General features: G+C 34.6%; 2 protein-coding genes across 2 annotated transcripts; both read right to left on the reverse strand.

Moving 5' to 3' along the window:
* Positions 1–1,287: 1,287 nt before the first annotated feature.
* On the reverse strand, positions 1,288–4,067 carry LOC132131214 (C3a anaphylatoxin chemotactic receptor-like). Its single transcript, XM_059543226.1, has 2 exons — positions 3,325–4,067; positions 1,288–2,390 (listed from the first exon to the last, which is right to left on the reverse strand). Exon 2 carries the CDS (start codon positions 2,352–2,354, stop codon positions 1,347–1,349), a length of 1,008 nt encoding a protein of 335 aa, XP_059399209.1. The 5' UTR covers positions 2,355–2,390; positions 3,325–4,067; the 3' UTR covers positions 1,288–1,346.
* Positions 4,068–4,218: 151 nt separating this feature from the next.
* LOC132131222 (chemerin-like receptor 1) lies at positions 4,219–6,743 on the reverse strand. Its single transcript, XM_059543237.1, has 2 exons — positions 6,624–6,743; positions 4,219–5,429 (listed from the first exon to the last, which is right to left on the reverse strand). Exon 2 carries the CDS (start codon positions 5,413–5,415, stop codon positions 4,366–4,368), a length of 1,050 nt encoding a protein of 349 aa, XP_059399220.1. The 5' UTR covers positions 5,416–5,429; positions 6,624–6,743; the 3' UTR covers positions 4,219–4,365.
* Between the last annotated feature and the right edge of the window lie 8,153 nt (positions 6,744–14,896).

Here is a 14,896-nt window from a genome sequence, read left to right on the forward strand (position 1 = left end):
AACTACTAAATATATGATGCATAGTTATTTCTGTAATGCTTATAAAGCAGGAATTATTTAAAGATAGGAAGTAATTATTGAAAGATAAGGAAGTATAAAATAATGTTTACCATTTCAAAAAATGAATAATGCTGAATTGTCTTTTGAATGTGTTGTGTATGGATTACATGTATAGGCATATTAAATAATTAAGAGAATTACCAGCACTTAAAGAAACAGAATGCTAAGAACAAGATTTTTATTATAGATTTTTATGCATATGTTACCAAAACAAAGAGCGATAGAGATGTGGAGCATGACTACATTTGTTGATCTTGCTCAAATGTTTAATACATTCTGTACATTCAAAAACACCCAAATTCTTTTATACCCCTCACCCCCATATATTTATGTAATAAGCATCATGTGTTAAACATGCAGAAATGATAAGATGTATACTGCAATAGCTAAAAAGTGGCATTTCAATTTACAATGACTTTTAAAGTAGCTTTTATTGAACCAATTTTTTTTTTTTTTTTTTTAAATAAGGGCATCCAAGTTGTAGGTGACTTTATTTCCTACATATATTTCTTTAGTAGAACACAAATGGAGATTTTTTAAAACAAACTGTTGCAGTCTGTTAGTCATATAATGCAAGTAGATGAGAATCACAGCTCAAACATACAATTAAAAAAAACATACACAAACAAAACCAAATTAAACCCTGCGGCTCGTAACGACACATTGATGTGTAAAGACACAAAATGATCAGTTTGTGCAAGAAACTGAACAGTATTTATATAGTTTTTTTTTACCTCTGATGCCCTGCAATGCCTGAACTGTATGAGCGCCTCCTCAAAACACAGCGTGCGCGTGAGGCGTCTTCTTCTTTTTGCTTCAGGCATTTCAGGCCATCAGAGGTAAAAAACTATATAAATACTGTTCAGTTTCTTGCACATTTTTACACATCAGCGATCGTTTTGTGTCTTTACACATCAATGTATCGTCACTGTCGGCAGGGTTTAATTTGGTTTTGTTTGTGTATGTTTGGTTTTTTAGTTTTATTGTATATTTTAGCCATGATTCCCATTCACATCCATTATATATGACTAACAGACTGCAACAGTTTATTTTAAAAATCTCAGTTTGTGTTCTGTCAACTACATCTTGGATGCCCTGGGGGTAAGCAGATCAATACAAATAAAATAAAAAACGGCAGACATCAAAATTTATTTTTTGTGTGAACTATCCCTTTAATGTTGTCACATTGCTTGCTAATAATTTCTTTTTTATAGGCCAGCGTTCTCCAACCACATTTGGAAGGGAATAAAGAGAAATAGATTTAGTCCATGACACGTGTTAAAATTTCAGACAGCAGTGGAAAGTCCGTTATCTGCAGCACTGGTAACTGAAGTAGCTCTGAAAGCACTTCGGCTTTCTTCATCAATGGCGCTCTCAATCTTCGAAAGAAAGGAATAGCATTTCTTCTTTAAGTCCTTGGCCATGAATGCATAGAGGAATGGGTTTAGAAAGCTGTTTGCACTGGCGAGAGTACCAGATACTTGTTGAGCTGTTTTAAAGGTGGAGTTGTGCTCAGATCTGTCCAACTCTAAAACAGAAACTATTTGAAATGGCAACCAACAGATAAAAAAAGTTGCGATCAGTAATGTGGTGATCTTGTAGGGCTTGGTGGATTTGGACATTTGGTTTGATCTAAGTTTATGGATCAAGATGGTGTAACAGATGAAAATAGTCAGGAACGGAATCAAAAACCCAAAATTAAAGCGCATGAACACGACGGTTTTGTGGTGATCCTCATAATTGCTATAGCATTGCTCTGGTGATTCATTTAGAATCTCTCTGAATGTGGCAGATGGAATGCTAAGCAAAGAAGACACAAACCAAGCCAGCACAACAACTAACGAAGCTTTCTTTACAGTGCGTCGATTCTGGGCCCAGACAGGAAACCTGACGGTGATGCAGCGATCCACACTTATGATGACCAGGATGAAAATGCTGCTGTACATATTGAGGGTCATAACAAAAGAGTTGAACTTGCACAGAAAGAGCCCAAAGCTCCAGCTGTTCTTAACCATGTAATCAATGGTGAAAGGAAGAGTAGCACAGAAAGTGAAGTCAGACAAAGCCAGACTCAGGTACCAAGTGCTGTTCACTGACTTCTTCATCTTAAAACCAGTAATCCAGATCACTGCACCATTTCCAGTGATGCCAAGAAGGAATATGATCACATTAAAGATCACTGTGATTACACATGCTGCTTCCCTGCAGTATCCAGGATGTAAGTCCTCATGAAGTTGCACTTTAGTTAATGCTTGTAAAAACTCATCATAATTTGGATATCCAGTTGGAGTCATTGTGACTTCTATTATAACTGAATAGGAAGCAGAATTCTGTAACAAAAACAACAAGCAATTTATCCAACTATATTTAAAGTGTAGTCATCTTGCATATTTTTAAAATGACTAAAGTGGCTGTGCAAAAACATGGCACTATTACCACACAATCCACGCAGAATAATAATTGCCTATAATTTCCATAAAGTTACTTTAAAATATTAATAAAACAAAAGATAAAATAGATAAAATTTGTTTTGGGCACATAGCAAATATTTTTGTTTGTACTGGTTGGTTTTTTTGTTTTTGTTTTTTTGCCTACTTAACCAATAGATCATTTTCACTGGCAATCTCTTGGTGGGTCACTATTGAAAAAAAAATCCTCTCAGTAGTAAAATAACAGAACAAATTCTGCATGATGCATACAATATATTTCCGATGAGTCCTTTTCTGACGAACAGAACTGTCAGAAAAGACCAGTAAAAAGCACAATGCAAGCAGAATTCTCCCATAGCTTCCTTTTTTTCATGTAAAATGTTTACACTTTCTGATTATGCTTTTTTGACCTTAAATTATATTTGATGGGTTATATGCATAGCTGTTTGTATGAAGAAAGTTGCCTAATTTGTTACTTTAAAAACTATTTCAGAATTTAATCCATAAAGAATCACAGAACAGAACAATTTACACAAGTTTCATGTTATTCACATTTGAATCTTAAGTGCAATTTAAATGTAACTTGATGACTGCTACATTTAAGTTAGTAACATTTCTCATTTTGTATTGTATCTGATATCTACTGTTGTTGCAATCCTAATTTGGAAAATACCCTAGTTGATTTTATTGAAACATAAAATTGATAATCATATGCATCTTAATTCTTTTGCTATACTATCTTTAAAATTCAACTGAAAACAAGTGTTCACTGTATGATCAGATACACATATTATCTTTGATGCATTAGTTCTTATGACATCTAAAGTTAACCTACCTCACAAATTAAGCCTCACAATGCCCTTTGCAATGCTTAAGAAATCAACTTCTGCTGCTGTGTTGTTTGCTGATAAGTGCAGACCGAACTATTGCCCAAACATTTTAACACCAAGTTCCTCTGTAAAATGCAAAAAACAAACAAAAAAAACAAACAAAAAAAATTCAAAGGACTGAGACTGTCGACAGCCACACTTAACAAGAACCTTATTCAGAACTGCTCAGTTTATCTGGTATTTAGCGATAAGCTGGTTTGAGCTAAAAAAAAAAAATAATAATAAAAAATCATCTCAGTTATACATCTCTACCGCGTTTACCATTGTGGGAGGATGCTGAAATTTGTTCTGCTGTGTAACTCATGGTGTCATAATTGCAGTCAAAACAAAAATGTTTATTAGTCACAGAGAATTTCAAAAACATTAAGAACTGTACAAGATTAGTACAAGTCGTTATGAAGATTAATGAACGCTACCTTGCATCAGGAAGCCATTTGCATTGTGCATAATGATGGTTTGTTTTTAGATTGAAAATAAAAAAATTTATTCAAATTAATTGCATATTCTAATTGCAAAGCTGCAAATGAAGGCTTGGACAAGTAAAAGCAGACAAGCAAATAGTGGATTAAGAAGTCAAAATACTACTTTATTTCCTTATCATTTAACATAAACATATGACTTTAGAGGTTGTTCACACAGGACAGGTTTTCAACATTCAACTTATTTTTTTGGTTTATGTATATATCAAACATAATTTTTTTTAAAGTAGAAAAACATATACACTATATATATATATATATATATATATATATATATATATATATATATAGTAAAACATAATTCAATAATCCTTTTTTTTACTATTTTACAACTTTTTTTTAACAGTGTAGGAAAGTTCCTTATTATTGCATTTACAGACAGGAGGCACACTTAAGTGTGTTATTTTATTTTATTTCAGTTTAAAATTAATCATACTAAATGAATGCATTTAATTGACATCCCTTCTGTAAAAAGTGGCTAAAAAAATATAATTTTGAAATTATTCTTTAGATATGAGTGGATGCCCTTGCATCCATTGAGCTGGAGCGAGACAGGTAGCGACTGATCGTTCGGCCCTCTTCTCCAATAGCATTCTCAATCTTTGATAAGATGGAGCTCCTGAACTTCTTCCTGAAGTCATTGCCCATGAAAACGTACAAAACGGGGTTTAGGAAGCTGTTTGCAGCAGCAACAGTGGTGCCAATTTTCAGTCCAAGAATAATGACCTCAGTGTGGAAGGTTTTTTTTTGTTCGATTAGCACAAATATGTGGTAGGGAAGCCAGCACAGGAAGAAGGTCAGAATGAGAGCCGTCATGATCTTAAAAGGTTTGTTGGACTTCGCCATCTGGGTGGCTCTCAGTCTGAGGATGATGACGGTATAACAAACAATGATGAGGATGAAAGGGATCACAAATCCAAAAACAAAGCGGCTCATGGCGATGATTTCATGGGTGTACTGGCTGGACGTGTAGTTGTTAATGCATCGGTTTGTGCCCAGGTGATTCTGGACGTCACGGTATATGATAGATGGGATACTTAAAGCTGTAGAGATGATCCATGCGAGTACAATTAATACAAACGCTTTTCCAGTAGTGCGGTGATTCTGTGCCCAAACAGGAAACATGACAGCGACGCAGCGATCCACACTGACGATGACGAGGAGGAAGATGCTGCTGAACATGTTGAGGAACATGATGAAGGATGTGAACTTGCACATGAAGAGGCCAAAGATCCATTCCGATGTGACGCTGTAGGCAATGTTAAAAGGCAAACAGGCACAGAATATGAAGTCAGACACAGCCAGACTCAGGTACCAGCTAGTATTGACTGACTTCTTCATGCCAAACCCTGCAATCCAGATAACCACACCATTTCCTCCAAGGCCCAGCAAACAGATGATCACGTTGATCACCAGCAACAACAGGCAAAGAACCTGAGTGAAACATGTGATGGGGTGGACGTGGAAAGAAACTTCTTCATGATTTAAATTATCAGAGGAGGTGGAATTATCATAATCAATGTAATTATATTCAAATACAAAATCTGTTGATTCCATTGTAATTTACGTCCCTGTAAGCAGAGAACAAAAGGAAATGTTTTTGTTAAATAAATATTTCTTCAGTAAAAGTATAAATCTCAACAATATCACAATCACGGTTCCTAGATTATTATTTCTCAGCTATATGTAATTTCAACCCAAGTAATATCATGAACCTCCAGTGTAACACTTTCTATGAAGCTCGAATTTATAATGCATTATAAGGGTAGTCTTAAGACATAATAATGAATGTATAGATTATATATATATATATATATATATATATATATATATAAGTATAATATGTTGTTTCATCTCATAAATCATCATAAAAAAAATAATACATTATAGAACTTGTTATAACTTTTATGAGTATGATTATTTATAACACAGAATGAACACCACTTTAAATCCACTTAATTTATGGTGTACTGTAAGTCTCATATCTTGACATTATTTAACTAAATATCTTACGATCTTACTGATATTACATTAAATGTGGTTAAAAGCAAATATGCCATATACATCTGATCATATATATAATCTTATGGCTGTTTAAGGAAAAAGCTTTTTTATGTATTATTATTGCTGTTGTTGTCGTTTATTATTTATAAGAGGCCTTTGTCTGCTTTAAGTTAAGTAAGAAGTCATCAATGGCCAAATATGAGACTTATTGTACATTATAATTATGGAAAATATAATCCGTTGTAAATTAAGAGGATGCATTGTGTTCATTGTGTGATATAAATCATCATACTATTAAAAGCTATCAGCACAAATAAGTAAATATTATAATGCATTAAAACTGTTGTTATGATCAATCATGAGATGATACAATATATTATAATTTTTTTTGTTTTTATAATACAGTACTTTATGCATTCATTATAATCCCTTAAGAATACCCTTAAGATATTATAAATACAGGCTTCATAGTATTACCAAATTCAGTTCTGAAATCTAAAATATAAGTTAGAAGCGTGCAATATCTAAATATAATAAAACATATCTAAAACAATATTATATATAAATATACATACACACTCACACACACACACACACATATATATATATATATATATATATATATATATATATATATATATATATATATATATATATGAATGAATGTGTCTCTACAGAAAAAACACTTAAAAGGCAAACACTTTGATGTGGTTTGGAGTACATTTTCATAAGTCTTACAAAATAACAAGGCAGTCTCTCACCTCAGCCTAATAGCAGTGTCTCCAGCATTACTGCACAAACATCATCTTGTCATCTGACAACTGTGTCACTTTTATAATAAGCCGGTGTCCTATCCTTCTATTGAGCAATATTGTGTGCATGACTCCACATGCTGTACTTCCACATAATACTTCCACAACTGTTTTTTTGTTTTCCTCATCAACAAGATCCCCTACTTTCACTTCCTGATTTTTTTCTTTTAGTTGTGGGTTTTTTTTTCTTGGTGGGGGGGGGGTTGATTTCAAGAAACTAACTCAAAACCTTGGCCCTCTACATGATCTGATTTAACTCAGTGCTGTTATCTGAAGCTATAGACCAGGCAAGACAACATGTAAAATATGTTGAATATTCATCAACATGTATGAATATTGTTTTAATAGGTAAATATTTTATAGGGTTTAATGTACTCAGATCACTTCTTTTATAAAAACTATAGATTAAAACTTTTAGAAAAATTTTACTTTTTATTATTTATCACAACAAACAATGCTATCACAAAATGCAACACCAAATCCCTGCTAGGGGGAGGAATGAACAACATTAAGGAGTGCACATGTTTGTCAAATTAAAATAGCTTTTGTTGCTTCAAAAGGCCTGTTCCTATAGCTCAACTGGTAGAGCATTGTGCAATCAAGCACTAGGTTGGGGGTTCGATTCCCTGGGAACACAAGATAGGTAAAAATTGATAGCCTGAATGCACTGTAAGTTGCTTTGGATAAAAGCGTCTGCTAAAAATGCATAAATATTTACGTAATATAATGATTTGCTTCAAAAACTACAAAGCATGCTTTGCTTTTTGTTTTTCCTCAAAATTGACATTTATGAATTTGAAATTTTGTCATTAAAATAAAAAATTGATTAAATAAACATGGGCTTATTTATCTTTGGCATTTACAAAAATACTTAAAATATTTTTTTTTCACTGTATAATAAAATGTACGTCACGTGTGTTTAGTTTAGAAAAACTTATCTGGTCTCTCCTTTTTTTGACAAGTGTTTCAATAATAGTTTTATAAGAAATCCTTTTAATGTTGGATCCAAATGTACAGTAAATCAAAATGGCTTAAATCTTACTAAATATCTTGGCATAGCAGTCGGATATTATAATGTAAATGTGTTATTTCTCATAAAGTAAAAGTTATTCACAGAACAAAATTATTCACATGTTATCTTGTTAATGCAACTGTTTGTGACAAATGTACCTCTTGATATTTTACTTTGTTATCAAACCACATATTCTGAAAAACAAAATTACAATATTCATCTGTTAATTATGTTGCCATCATAAGGAAACCATCATATATTAGCTTTATATATATAGAAACCCTTTCTAATATGAGATAAAAAAAATAGGAAGCTTATAAAAACAATAACATTTCTGCACTAATATTATATAGCACTTTTTTTATCGTGTTTTTTATATCCTAGTATGTTTACGTTAATTTTATGCTTTGTTGTTGGTTTTATTCTGTTTTACATGCTTTAAACAGTACAACATTGCCTCGTATTTGCCTTGTACTTGCAAATGATGGAACTAAAAGAAAAACTTATCCCACTTCCTAAGTTACATCAGCCTCCAGAAAGTGACATCATTTTAGTGAGAAGGCAACAGCACAAATATCTGTAGTTGTGGATTTAATGAATTCTGTGATGTTGTGTCTTTTTGTTCATTTATCTAATTAATTCATGTTAAATTATTATTAAATTATAGAAATGGTATTACACTATCAAAATTTCAGAAGATAGCTTTTATTTTCTCACTGACTGAGCGATGGCTAACTTAAGCTCTTTATTTCCATCCTGTTAGGCTGATGTTATTCTGTTTGGCATCGTATTCAATTAATTGTGTGATTAGTTGAAGTTGCAGTTTCTGAGTTTGAGCGGGAATATTTCTGCCCATTCTTTATAGAATTCCTTTCATAATGTATGCCACAGCCCTACTAATTAACAATAATTATTCAGTTTTTAAAATATATTCAGTGCAATCTCTTGCTCTGAACATGGTAAAGCAGGTCACTTCTCGAACACTTTCTCTTAGACAATAAAGTATACCATCACAGGTCTGTGCAGTCACTTTGAACACATGCACACACCTTCAAATTTATAAAACCTTGTACCTTTATTTTTAACAAATGGTTTTTATAATATAATACAAAATTTAAATCAAACTTGTTTGACATACCTTTTCAGCCTTAAAGCACCATTCAATGCAGATTCAACTTTATCTGTGTGTCTTCACGTCAATGTGAAGTTCAGCCCAGTCACAGGAAATTTGTTGCTTGCCACAGATCAGTCATACCAGCATACATTTACACCTTCTCCCCCATACAAACATTATCTTTACCTTTAACGCTAGAACCGCCTTTCACTCGTGGCTGTTTTTCAAATGTAGCCTACATAGTAGATCTAAAATAAAACATTCATTGACTTTTACTAAAATTATGTAATTTACAATTCAATGTTGTTAAAATTTATTTAGATAAAAAATATTTAGATAAAACCAGGTAAAAGAATGGGGCATTTATACCTATAAGTGCCAGTGGGTCAAATTTACCCAGTCGTGGCCTAGTGGTTAGAGAGTTGGACTCCTAACCCAAGGTTGTGGGTTTGAGTTCGAGGTTGAGCAAGGCACCGAACCCTCAAATGCTCCCCGGTGGCGAAGCATAAATGGGTGCCCACTGCTCCAGGTGTGTGTTCATGGTGTGTGTGTGTTCACTGCTGTGTGTGTGCACTTCGGATGGGTTAAATGCAGAGCACGAATTCTGAGTATGGGTCACCATACTTGGCTGTATGTCACGTCACTATTGAATGCACATATTTTCGCGCTGTCGTTTACTTGCTGTTTATGTTTAACATTGTAAATTTTTAGGCAACACCTTTCACTCAATGATTTTGCAATTATCAGTTTCATAAATTAAGCAAAAAAAAAAAAAAAAAAAAAGGGCGACACTAAATGCTATGAGTGATGAAGAGTCTGATGGTAAGTTGCGTCCTGGTTCACCTTAGCATCTGAGGGCTCATCTGACAGTGATCCAGATATCATAATTACTATCATATTTACATGTTGTAGCTTGAAATTACTCTAATTGGTCAAACTTTGGTTTAATTATTACATTTTTGTCTTGCCATATCATTGATTGTTCGCTACTGTGTTGATATTCTAGTCTGGCTGTTTGCTGAAGAAATAAATTAATAAAAATCTGAGCTATATGATGTAATGAATAAAACTTGATTACCCAAGTTTAATGGTGTTGTTCTCTTATACAAACTATAAATGATATAACTAAACAAATTAATAAATATTTGGCTGTGTGCTTGAATTTGTCATCGCATCATCCAATGCAGTGTGGTGAATTTTTATTGCTCATTATTGTCTATAGGCTTTATTAGTATTTCAATATATTGATTAATGACATTGTATAATAATATACCACCCAAATATTTAGGCTACTACCTTCTATATTCCGCTGTCAGTGAAGGCCTTTATTTTTTTTACCTTAGCCTGCTGACCATTATATATTCGTGTAGCCTGCATTAAAAAGTCTTGAACATAAAACAACAGGATAAAAATATAGTTGATGACATAATCATTTCATGACTCTAGACACGTGAAATATATGTTCTTTATCCATATAAATACAGTTGTAATGTTCGTGGGTAAAATTTACCCGCTGGCAGTTTTAGGTATACAGCAACCTCTGGCGCTTCTTGTGTTATGTGATTTAAAACAAACTAAAAAATACAGGTACATTTAACTTTAAACCTTTCAAAGATGAATGGAACATATCCCAAATATATTGAAATATACCTAAGTACATGTTTATGGTGCACCTAAGCCTGGATAATCATCACCATCTAAGATTCTGTGAATTAAATCACTGAATAATTTATCAGATGATTCAAACATTTAACACTTTGTTCTTTCTCAAAGGTTATTGCAATAACCAACCCCAAAAGAATCAGGAAACCCCAGTGGGGGTTGGTTCTCACCACAGTTTTTGAATATGCTGCAAGTGGGTGTGGAGTGGAGGAGGAACAGGGGAGACAGACAACACAACAGAAACTTTATTATGCTCTCATTGAGTTAAAAGCATCATTATTTCCCACAAATCGTCCCATGCTTTGTTGTAGAATTAGGGTATATGAAAGGAATTTATGCCACACAGAAACTCCTACTAAGAGTAAACACTTATTTTCTGTCCATTAATACATCACTTACTACAATAAGCAATCTCACAGTTTGAAGCATCTGTCATCAAGACTTGCTCTCATGAAGAGTTAAGAGAAACGACATCTATCACTTCCTATAAAAAGCAATCTCACAGTTTAAAGCATCTGTCATCAACACATGCTCTCATGAAGAGTTAAGAGAAATGACATCTACTATATCACTTACTAATAAAAAGCAATCTCACAATTTAAAGCATCTGTCATCAACACATGCTCTCGAGAAGAATTAAGAGAAACGAGAAACTAGGAGAAGGACAGTCTCATGAATTATTATGGTGCACAGGTCTCCATGCATTTGGTAAAATGGCCTTAATTTTTGCAGCAGTCAAGTCAAGTCATGTCACCTTTATTTATATAGCGCTTTAAACAAAATACATTGTGTAAAAGCAACTGAATGACATTCATTAGGAAAACAGTGTGTCAATAATGCAAAATGACAGTTAAAGGCAGTTCATCATTGAATTCAGTGATGTCATCTCTGTTCAGTTTAAATAGTGTCTGTGCATTTATATGCAATCAAGTCAACAATATCGCTGTAGATGAAGTGACCCCAACTAAGCAAGCCAGAGGCGACAGCGGCAAGGAACCAAAACTCCATCGGTGACAGAATGGAGAAAAAAACCTTGGGAGAAGTTCTCCTCTGACCAGACGAAACAAGCAGTTCAATTCCAGGCTGCAGCAAAGTCAGACTGTGCAGAAGAATCATCTGTTTCCTGTGGTCTTGTCCTGGTGGTCATCTGAGACAAGGTCTTTACAGGGGATCTGTATCCGGGGCTCTAGTTTTCTGGTCTCCGCTGTCTTTCAGGGATGTAGAGGTCCTTATAGGTGCCGATCCACCATCTGGTCTGGATACGTACTGGATCCGGGTGACTGCAGTGACCCTCTGATCTGGATACAGACTGGATCTGGTGGCTACGGTGACCTTGGAATAAGAGAGAAACAGACCAATACTAGCGTAGATGCCATTCTTCTAATGATGTAGCAAGTACATCGGTTGTTATGGGAAGTGTTCCCGGTTTCAGTTTACCTAATTATTGCAGCTTAAAAATCCTTTAACGGATTTGGATATTAAAAGCATATTAGTATGTTATGTGTAAACCAGGTTAAAAAGATGGGTCTTTAATCTAGAATTAAACTGTGTTTAAGGAGTGTGTCTGCCTCCCGAACAATGTTAGGTAGGTTATTCCAGAGATTAGGCACCAAATAGGACAAGGATCTGCCGCCCGCAGTTGATTTGGATATTCTAGGTATTATCAAATTGCCTGAGTTTTGAGAATGTAGCAGACGTAGAGGATTATAATGTAAAAGGAGCTCATTCAAATACAGAGGTGCTAAACCATTCAGGGCTTTATAAGTAATAAGCAATATTTTAAAATCTATACGATGTTTGATAGGGAGCCAGTGCAGTGTTGACAGGACCGGGCTAATATGGTCATACTTCCTGGTTCTAGTAAGAACTCTTGCTGCTGCATTTTGGACTAGCTGTAGTTTGTTTACTAAGCGTGCAGAACAATAATCTAACCTTGAGGTCATAAATGCATGGATTGAAATTTCTGCATTTGACATTGAGAGCATAGGCCGTAATTTAGATATATTTTTGAGATGGAAAAATGCAGTTTTACAGATGCTTGAAACTTGGCTTTCTAAGGAAAGATTGCGATCAAACAGCACACCTAGGTTCCTAACTGATGACGAAGAATTGACAAAGCAGCCTTCAAGTCTTAGACAGTGTTCTAGGTAATTACATGCAGAGTTTTTAGGTCCTATAATTAACACCTGTTTTTTCAGTATTTAGCAGTAAGAAATTACTCGTCATCCAATTTTTATATCGACTATGCATTCCATTAGTTTTTCAAATTGGTGTGTTTCACCGGGCTGCGAAGAAATATAGAGCTGAGTATCATCAGCATAACAGTAAAAGCTAACACCATGTTTCCTGATGATATATCCCAAGGGTAACATATAAAGCGTGAAGAGTAGCGGCCCTAGTACTGAGCCTTGAGGGTACTCCACACTGCACTTGTGATCGATATGATACCTCTTCATTCGCTGCTACGAATTGATGCACTTCCATTAATGCCAACAAAATGTTCAAGTCTATGAAAAAGAATGTTGTGGTCAATTGTGTCAAACGCAGCACTAAGATCCAATAGAACTAGAGAGGTACAACAACGATCAGATGATAAGACCAGGTCATTTGTAACTCTAAGGAGAGCAGTCTCAGTACTATAATACGGTCTAAATCCTGACTGGAAATCCTCACATATACCATTTTTCTCTAAGAAGGAATATAATTGAGAGGATACCACCTTTTCTAGTATCTTGGACAGAAAAGGGAGATTCGAGATTGGTCTATAATTAACTAGTTATTTGGGGTCAAGTTGTGGTTTTTTGATGAGAGGCTTAATAACAGCCAGTTTGAAGGTTTTGGGAACATATCCTAATGACAATGAGGAATTAATAATAGTCAGAAGAGGATCTATGACTTCTGGAAGCACCTCTTTAGCGAGCTTAGATGGAATAGGGTCTAACATACATAAGTTTATACAATTCTTCCTCTCCTATAGTAGAGAATGAGTGGAACTGTTCCTCAGGGGGTCCATAGTGCACTAACTGATGTGATACTGTAGCTGACGGCTGAATGGTTACAATTTTATCTCTAATAGTATCAATTTTAGAAGTAAAGTAGTTCATAAAGTCATTACTGCAGTGATGTTGGGAAATGTCAACACTTGTTGAGGCTTTATTTTTCGTTAATTTAGCCACTGTATTGAATAAATATCTGGGGTTATGTTTGTTTTCTTTTAAAAGAGAAGAAAAGTAATTGGATCTAGCAGATTTTAATGCTTTTCTGAAGGATAGGTTACTTTCCCGCCAAGCAATACGAAATACCTCTAGTTTTGTTTTCCTAAAGCTGCACTCTATTTTTCGGGCTGCTCTCTTTAGGGTGCGAGTATGCTCATTATACCATGGTGTCAAACTGGTTTCCTTAACCTTCCTTAAGCGTAAAGGAGCAACTGTATTTAAAATGCTAGAAAAGAGAGAGTCCATAGCTTCTGTTACATCATCAAGTTGTTCTGAGGATTTCGATATGCTAAGGAATTCGGATACATCAGGAAGATAACTTAAAAAGCAGTCTTTTGAGGTAGAAGTGATGGTTCTACCATACTTGTAACAAGAAGTAGAATTTACAATTTTGGCTATATGAAGTTTGCACAAAACTAAATAATGATTTAAGATATCATCACTTGACTGCATAATTTCAACACTATCAACATCAATTCCATGTGACAGTATTAAATCTATGTTTTCGACAATGAGTAGGTCCTGCAACGTGTTGTCTAACCCCAATAGAGTTCATAATGTCTATAAATGCTGATCCCAATGCATCTTTTTCATTATCAACATGGATATTAAAATCGCCAACTATTAAAACTTTATCTGCAGCCAGAACTAACTCGGATGTAAAATCACCAAACTCTTTAATAAAGTCTGTTTAATAAATGGTGGCCTGTATACAGTAGCCAGTACAAACATCACAGGGGATTTATCATTAACATTTGTTTCTCTGGATAATGTTATATGAAGCACCATTACTTCAAACGAGTTATACTTGAAGCCTGCCCTCTGAGAAATCCTGAAAACGTTGTTCTAACTTGAAGCAACACCTCCCCCTTTGCCTGCCTCACTGTCACCCAGTTACCCTGCTGCAGGGGCTCTGTTGCCGGAACCAAACAATGTACAGGAATCCCTGAGCTAGATGCACCCAAAGCCATATCTAGAGCCCTAACATTCTTACTGTCCTCAATTAAAGTTTGGATGCGTGTCTCTAATTCTGAAATCTTCTCTGTCAGCCTAACTACTTCCCTGCATTTATCACATGCGAATCCCTCATCTGTGACAGAGATAGATAAACTGTACATGTGGCAAGATGTGCAAATAACAATAGCAAGAGAAGCCATTACTCACCGTGCTTAATGAAAATTCTTAACACAGTTGTTTGATGAACTTGTGAAAAACTGGA

Source organism: Carassius carassius, chromosome 4 (genome assembly GCF_963082965.1).
Source record: "Carassius carassius chromosome 4, fCarCar2.1, whole genome shotgun sequence".
Classification (NCBI taxonomy): Eukaryota; Metazoa; Chordata; class Actinopteri; order Cypriniformes; family Cyprinidae; genus Carassius; species Carassius carassius.

Coding starts and splice junctions, on each gene's coding strand:
- LOC132131222 (XM_059543237.1), bottom strand. CDS start 5,415: ATGGAATCAACAGATTTTGTATTTGAATATAATTACATTGATTATGAT.
- LOC132131214 (XM_059543226.1), bottom strand. CDS start 2,354: ATGACTCCAACTGGATATCCAAATTATGATGAGTTTTTACAAGCATTA.